The sequence below is a fragment of the Pipistrellus kuhlii genome, unplaced genomic scaffold (genome assembly GCF_014108245.1).
Source record: "Pipistrellus kuhlii isolate mPipKuh1 unplaced genomic scaffold, mPipKuh1.p scaffold_m20_p_79, whole genome shotgun sequence".
Taxonomy (NCBI): Eukaryota; Metazoa; Chordata; class Mammalia; order Chiroptera; family Vespertilionidae; genus Pipistrellus; species Pipistrellus kuhlii.
Genome location: NW_023425583.1, coordinates 267934 through 274932, shown reverse-complemented (window position 1 = coordinate 274932; position 6999 = coordinate 267934). Strand labels below are relative to the sequence as shown.

The window sequence follows — 6999 nt, the reverse complement described above, 5'->3', positions numbered from 1 at the left end:
AAGAAAATAAAGCCCCGAGAACCAGCCGGCACCCTGCCGCCCCGCTTTGGGAAACTGGTGCCCACGTGGTGCGGGACGCCCCACACTAGAAGCTCCTCCTTCGCCCGAGGTGCTCCTCCGGCCGGGCGCCCCCGGAGGGAAGGGGCTCCCTTTTCCACCCAAACCAGCAGGAAGGCGGCCGCGGGGCCGCTCCGCCAGCCCCGCTCCCAGCGGCCCCGCCGGCCGCCCCGCGCCCGCCCCGCCGCCCGGGCGCCCGCACTCCCGTCCGGGCGGGGACGGTCCGGAGCGCTTCCTCGCGGCTCCGCCAGGGGCCGCTGCCGCCTCACCGCCCGGCCCCGGCTCCGGCTCCCGCCCGGAGCAGCACTGCGCAAGCGCAGGCCCGCGCCCACGCCGGCCCCGAACTGCGCAGGCGCCGCAGGGAGCGCGCAGGCGCCGTGGGCGGGGCTCCGGGCGGGAGCGGAGGGGGCGCGGCTCCGGCAGGGGCGGAAGGGGCGGGGGCCCCGGGCGGGGCGGAAGGGGCGGGGCCCCGGGCGGGGCGGAAGGGGCGGGACTCCGGCCGGCGTGTCCGCGCGGGGCCGGGGCGGCGGGCGGCGGGCGGCGGGCGGCGGGCGGCGGGCGGACGGCGGACGGCGGACGGGGGCCTGCGCTCACGGCTGGTGCGCTCCATGGAGGGGCCCGCCCGGGAGGCACGGCCCGAGGACGGCGCGGGCCCGGCCGCCGGCAGAGAGGACCTCAGCAGCCGGGTGAGCGCGGGCGGCGGGAGGGCCGGGGCCGGGGCCGGGCGCAGGGCCCCCGCAGGCGGCATGGCCTGCCTCGCTCCTTTAAGAGAATTATTCCAGCCCTCGCCGGTGTGGCTCAGTGGATGGAGCGTCGGCCTGCGGACGGAAGGGTCCGGGTTCGCTTCCGGCCAAGGGCATGTGCCTGGGTTGCGGGCACATCCCCAGAGGGGCGGGTGTGCAGGAGGTAACTGATTGATGACTCTCATCGATGTTTCTAGCTCTCCCTCTCCCTTCCTCTCCGTAAAAAAAAAAAAAAAAAATCAATAAGATATGTTTTTAAAAAAAGAAAAAGAAAGTTATTTCAGAGGAAGGGGGCAGGATAGAGAGAGAAACATCCATGATGGGAGAGAAGCATGGGTCGGCGTCGGGTCTGTTCTCTACTTGAGCCAGAGCAGTGATCCCAAAACACAGCTGATTGTCACTCTCCTCCCAGAAGCGGGGAGAGGGGAGCCGATATGGCACCAGACCTGCCACGGACAGCCGGAACCTTGACCAGTGTGTTGGAGCCGGCAGCGGCTGTGGCCCTCGGGGGTGGGATGCCCTGGATTCTTGGTTCTGTCCTGGACGGATAGTTGTCTCTGGTCCCGTATCAGTGTCCTCGTTTGAAGTGAAGAGAACTAGATGTATACCTGCCATTTCTGGAGAGGATGGGAAAGCTTGTTCAAACACAGGCCTCAAGGTGGTACAAATTGGGTCTTGGAATTCAAGCCCATACAGTCTGTTACTGTAGTGACTGGGAACTGGGGAGACGGGAGGAAATACTCCTGGGAGGAGTGGTTTTCAAACCCCACAGGCCACGCTGAGGACTCCATGGCAGACCACTTACCCGGAGTGAGGCGGGACCCGGGGGTATGAGTCGGGCAGAGATGGTCAGCGTGCTTTAGAGGTCACGTTCACAACGTAACCACTGTTACTAAAGAGAAAAACCTTCCTTCCGCTTAGTGGGGCCCTTTCTCCTTCGCCTGCCAGGCTGTGCTGGCCTTAAAGCAGAGACAGACGTGAGGTCTTACTAGATGCCCAGGTGAGGCATCTAGTGCTCCTTGCTGCTCCGAACGCTCGGCCGCACCATTTGTGCATGAAGCATGAAAAGTATTGGTATTTGGGTGGGAGAGGAGCCCGCTTCCTTTCCATTTGCTAATCTTTATTTTAAAAAGCTAAAACATAAATTGTTTGAAAACGGGTGCATATTGTTTTTTTTTATATATATTTTTTTTATTGAATTTTTACAGAGAGGAAGGGAGAGGGATAGACAGCTAGAAACATCGATGAGAGAGAAACATCAATCAGCTGCCTCCTGCACCCCCCCCACAGGGGATGTGCCCACAACCAAGGTACATGCCCTTGAGCGGAATCCAACCTGGGACCTTTCAGTCCGCAGGCGGACACTCTATCCACTGAGCCACACTGGTTTCGGCCTTATTGTCTTTTTTAAGTAAAGTGTATACACTGGCCTTGCATGTGCCCATTACCGATACGAATTCCCACACCTGCACCTCCCACAGACACGCTGAAAACTGTCCCACCCGTTGACCTCTGGGCCGACAGCACAGTTAGCCCAGTGTCCCATCTCCACTTCTAACGAGCCCCCGGTGAGCGGGCTTTGGTTTAAGAAGTTTTTCTTTATCTCAATAGATTAAAGAACAAAAGATTGTTGTGGATGAACTTTCCAACCTGAAGAAGAACAGGGTGAGTATTAAAGGGGAGCAGGCCTAAGCCGTCAGTCAGACATCCCCTGAGAGTTCCCAGACTGTGAGGGCGCAGGCCAAGCTAAGGGACCCTCCCAGTGCATGAATTTAGTGCACCGGGACTCTAGGTGATTTATAATACCGTGTTTCCCCGAAAATAAGACATCCTCCGAAAATAGGATTCTAGCACATGGAAAGATAATACATCCCCTGAAAATAAGACCTGGCACAACTTTGGGAGAAAAAATTAATATAAGTCACTGTCTTATTTTTGGGAAAACGGTAGTTAAAAGTTGGTAACACCTTAAACAAACTGTAATATGTTTTACCCATACAGTAATTTTATGAAAGAACACATATAAGATGTTCTCAATATGTTGTTCATTGATAAAAGCAAGTTAGAAATTTGTAGTTATAGGAGCCTGTTTTTGTTAAAAGTGGTATTGTGGTATATGCAGAGAAAAAAGAATTTCACCTCAGAGTTATTGGTAGCAATGGCAGGATAGTGAGTAACTTTATTATTATGCGAAGGTACTGTTCTTAATGTGTTACTGAAATTCAAGAATAAGTAATGATAGGGTTCAGAGTTTTAACATCTGTTGCTTTTTAGATCAAATCGTAATATCAGCCTATATTGTGTTTTGCAGAAAGTATACAGGCAGCAACAGAACAGCAACATATTCTTTCTTGCTGATCGAACCGAAATGCTTTCTGAAAGCAAAAGTAAGTTTTCTGTCATATTCTATGGAAATGCACAGAATATAGGCTTTCTGTAGGACTTCATGGCAGTGCCCGAAATGTCCCATCGGCATCTGAATGCTGAAGTATTTATCTGAAGCTTGGACGACAATCGGAGCAGTGGTTGGTTTTCTTCAGGTTAGCCTTCCAAAGATGAGTTTATGGTAAAGGTAAAATCTAGCAGGAATACAAGGATGTGTTAGGCAGCCCTGATTACGGACATGTGCTTTAGAGTTTGAGATGATCTAGATGGAAACTATTCTACCACTTTCCAAAACCTTTGTCACTTCCCATCAATTACTTGGAGCCTCCAAAGTCCGGTGGGATTTAAATGAGATGGTCTATGTCAGGGGTCGGCAAACCGCGGCTCGCGAGCCACCTGCAGCTCTTTGGCCCCTTGAGTGTTCTAACACCACTTCTTCAGAACAGACTCGCCCAGGCCGAAAACCGACATCTGCACATGGGCCACGGAGTTGCCATTGCACTGTACGTGCGTGCCCGCGCGTGGCGTTTTGTGGAAGAGCCACACGCAAGGGGCCAAAGAGCCACGTGTGGCTCGAGAGCCGTGGTTTCCCGACCACGGGTCTATGTAAAGTGCGTATCCCAGTGCCTGGGCCAAAACAAGCATTTAACGTACAGAAACTAATTTCCCAAGAGGTTAACGTGAGAAGCCTGTTGTAAGCTGTTGATTTGCACTAACACACTGCACTCTACTCCAATAGTTTAATCTTGGTAATTGTCACTTGTGAATTACTAGATTTATTTATTTTACTTATTCTTCTTCTCTATTCCCCCCCCCTCCCCCCCAGATCTATTAGATGAGCTGAAAAGAGAATACCAAGAAATGGAAAACTCAGAGAAGACCAAGATCAAGAAATAGTCCGCTTGACTTCACATCACCATGTGTGGCATTTGCTGTTCTGTCAGCTTTTCTCCTGGACATTTCCCCAGAGATCTGACCGAGGATTTGCTGTGTAGCCTTACCCGGCGGGGGCCCGATGGCAGCAGGCGGCTGGTGAGGGCGGCTGCTGGCTACCAGTGCCTGTTCTCGGGTCACGTCCTGCACCTGAGGGGAGGGCTGACTGCCCAGCCGCTGGGCGGCCAGCGGGGCGACGTGTTCCTGTGGAACGGGGAGGTCTTCGGCGGCGTGCCGGTGGAAGCCGGAGAGAACGACACGCAAGTCATGTTTGACCGTCTTTCCTCCTGTCCGAGCGAGTCTGGCATCGTGTCGCTCTTCTCGGAAGTCCGGGGACCGTGGTCTTTCATTTATTACCGAGCATCTGACCATCACCTGTGGTTTGGGAGGGACTTTTTTGGCCGCCGGAGCCTGCTGTGGCGTTTTAGTGACCTGGGCACGAGCTGCTGCCTCTCCTCAGTCGGCTCCCACACCTCGGAAGTGGCCGATCCATGGCGAGAAGTTCCAGCATCTGGAATTTTCAGAATCGATCTCAAATCTGCTTCCACCTGCAAGTCTGTGGTTTTAGACCTGTATCCCTGGCGATCCGTCTCTAAGGAGGACGGTGCCAGAGAACGGGACGACCGCCTGGCCCAGGCGTCAGCCAGCCTGCCACCGTTCGTGTCCGTGGCAGCAAACGCGGCCCAACTGTGTCTGAAAGAGCCCGTGGCTCCTCTCAATGCGACGCTGCCGCCGGCCCCGCCCGCCGCTCCCCGCGCTGGCGGTGCCCGCAGCCCGCCCGCCGGGGGCCCGCTGCGGGCAATGCTGGCCGACGGGCACACGCGGGAGGTGGCCGGGCGGCTCCTCGCCGTCCTGAGCGGCGCGGTGAGGCGGCGGGTGCTGTGTCTGCCTCGGGAGGACCTGCCCCCGCGCGCGGCTCTGCAGCCTCGTGGCCGGAAAGCCGAGGTCGCCGTCCTGTTCTCCGGGGGCGTGGACTCCATGGTCATCGCGGCCCTGGCTGACCGCCACGTGCCTTCCGATGAGCCCATTGACCTGCTGAACGTGGCCTTCGTGGCCCAAGCAAAGGCCGCCCCCGCCAGTGCCAGCAGCAGAGGGAGGAAGCGGGGAAAGGGCGGAGCGCCGTCCGAGGCAGGGCCTCCGGGTGCTGCCGCCGGGCCCGGGGAGGGCGCCCGGGCCCCCGACCGAGCCACGGCCCGGGCGGGCCTGGCGGAGCTGCGAGCCACCAGCCCGCGCCGCGCCTGGAACCTGGTGGAAATCGACGTTTCCCTGGAAGAGCTGCAGGAGCTGAGGAGAGCCCGCATCCGCCACCTGGTGCAGCCCGCGGACACGGTGCTGGACGACGGCATCGGCTGTGCCGTCTGGTTCGCCGCCCGGGGCGCCGGCTGCCTCGTGGCCCCGGGGGACGCCAGGAGGCCCTATCGGAGCCAGGCGAAGGTGCGGCCGCATTCCTCCCCTCACCCCACCTCCGCCCCCACCCCCTTTTCCGTGTCTCAGCCCTGCTCTGCCCTCGCAGCCCTTGGCATTTAGGGTGTAAAAATAAAGTGTATTTTAGTTGCATTTAAACTACAAGGCTATGCTATGCATAGGACTTTTTAAATTTGGGCGTATTTTATTATCTTTGTCTAGTGGTTTTTCTCTGAAAACATGATCGCTGGGGTGGTAACTCTAAGCTTTGCATGTATCTTCTCTCCACGCTGCGTGGTGATGGCTCAGTGCGTCTCTAACCGGCACAGGTCGTGCTGACGGGGATCGGCGCGGACGAGCAGCTCGCCGGCTACTCTCGCCATCGCGCCCGCTTTCACACGCACGGCCTGGACGGCCTGAACAAGGAGATTGCCATGGAGTTGGCTCGGATCTCTTCGAGAAACCTGGGCCGTGATGACAGAGTGATTGGTGACCACGGGAAAGAGGCCAGGTAACGGGTCTGGGGTTTTGTAACGATAATGGCGGTAAAGGGAGGCTTTGGGTTCCCTGTTTTCCTTTGGAGACCAGTCCAGTGCATAGCCGTGGCAACAGTAATGTCTTGGGTTTATAGCAAACAGCAGCGAGGGATGATGTGTCATTTGGTGTGAAAAGAAGGAGAAATTTGTCTGGTGGTTCATTTACTACGTGGCAGTTGACTCAGGGACACAGCACTCAGGAGCAGGCGTACAAGCAAACTTGGGGGGTTGGAGCATCCTAACACGGCCACTCAGACTTCCTTCTTGTCTGTCTCTCTCCTTTCTGCTTTCACGGAACTCTGGTTGCCTATACCTTTGTCATTCTCACGGTGCCAGTTCTGACACACGTGAAATTTTAACCACTATGTCATTATTCTAATCATCTTCAGGTTTTCATTATAGAGAGAGAATGCCACCAAACAAAGTCTGTAAAATGTTTTCCTTTTGAAGGGTGTGTGTTAGAGTTAAGAAAAATAGTACCCTCAAAAATTTTATACTGTAGATTTTAATACAGTGAATAAAATGCAAAGGAAGTAATTATAACAGATTGATTTTATTTTTTAATAGCGTTTGTATTTCTCCATTCTAGATTTCCTTTCCTGGATGAAGATGTTGTCTCCTTCCTAAATTCCCTGCCCATTTGGGAAAAGGCCAACTTGACTCTGCCCCGAGGGAGTGGCGAGAAACTGATCCTGCGTCTCGCAGCCGCGGAGCTGGGGCTCACCGCCTCTGCGCTGCTGCCCAAGCGGGCCATGCAGTTCGGCTCCAGAATTGCAAAACTGGAACAGAGGAACGAAAAGGCATCCGATAAGTGTGGAAGGCTCCAAGTCCTTTCCTTAGAAAACCTTTCTATTGAGGAGACTAAAACATAACATCCACAATGTAACCATGTTCACTAAATAACGATTACACAAAAATAAAACCCTGCTGCTCTGTTATTG

The 6999-nt window shown here is 55.4% G+C and overlaps 2 protein-coding genes across 2 annotated transcripts; both read left to right on the top strand.

The window, feature by feature from the left end:
* The first annotated feature begins 592 nt into the window (after positions 1–592).
* ASDURF (ASNSD1 upstream open reading frame) lies at positions 593–4148 on the top strand. The gene is made up of 4 exons (XM_036423180.2): positions 593–743; positions 2412–2465; positions 3112–3187; positions 4012–4148. Exons 1-4 carry the CDS (start codon positions 666–668, stop codon positions 4080–4082), a joined length of 279 nt encoding a protein of 92 aa, XP_036279073.1. The 5' UTR covers positions 593–665; the 3' UTR covers positions 4083–4148.
* On the top strand, positions 4104–6999 carry ASNSD1 (asparagine synthetase domain containing 1). The gene is made up of 3 exons (XM_036423177.2): positions 4104–5552; positions 5852–6033; positions 6648–6999. The coding sequence occupies exons 1-3, from the start codon at positions 4104–4106 to the stop codon at positions 6928–6930; spliced, it is 1914 nt and encodes a 637-aa protein (XP_036279070.1). The 3' UTR covers positions 6931–6999.

Excerpts from the sequence above, each read along its gene's own strand:
- ASDURF (XM_036423180.2), top strand. The coding sequence starts at position 666 with ATGGAGGGGCCCGCCCGGGAGGCACGGCCCGAGGACGGCGCGGGCCCG. Across the intron at positions 744-2,411 it reads GAGAGGACCTCAGCAGCCGG|ATTAAAGAACAAAAGATTGT; the intron begins GTGAGCGCGGGC and ends TTATCTCAATAG. Across the intron at positions 3,188-4,011 it reads AATGCTTTCTGAAAGCAAAA|ATCTATTAGATGAGCTGAAA; the intron begins GTAAGTTTTCTG and ends CCTCCCCCCCAG.
- ASNSD1 (XM_036423177.2), top strand. The coding sequence starts at position 4,104 with ATGTGTGGCATTTGCTGTTCTGTCAGCTTTTCTCCTGGACATTTCCCC. Across the intron at positions 5,553-5,851 it reads CCTATCGGAGCCAGGCGAAG|GTCGTGCTGACGGGGATCGG; the intron begins GTGCGGCCGCAT and ends TAACCGGCACAG. Across the intron at positions 6,034-6,647 it reads GACCACGGGAAAGAGGCCAG|ATTTCCTTTCCTGGATGAAG; the intron begins GTAACGGGTCTG and ends TCTCCATTCTAG.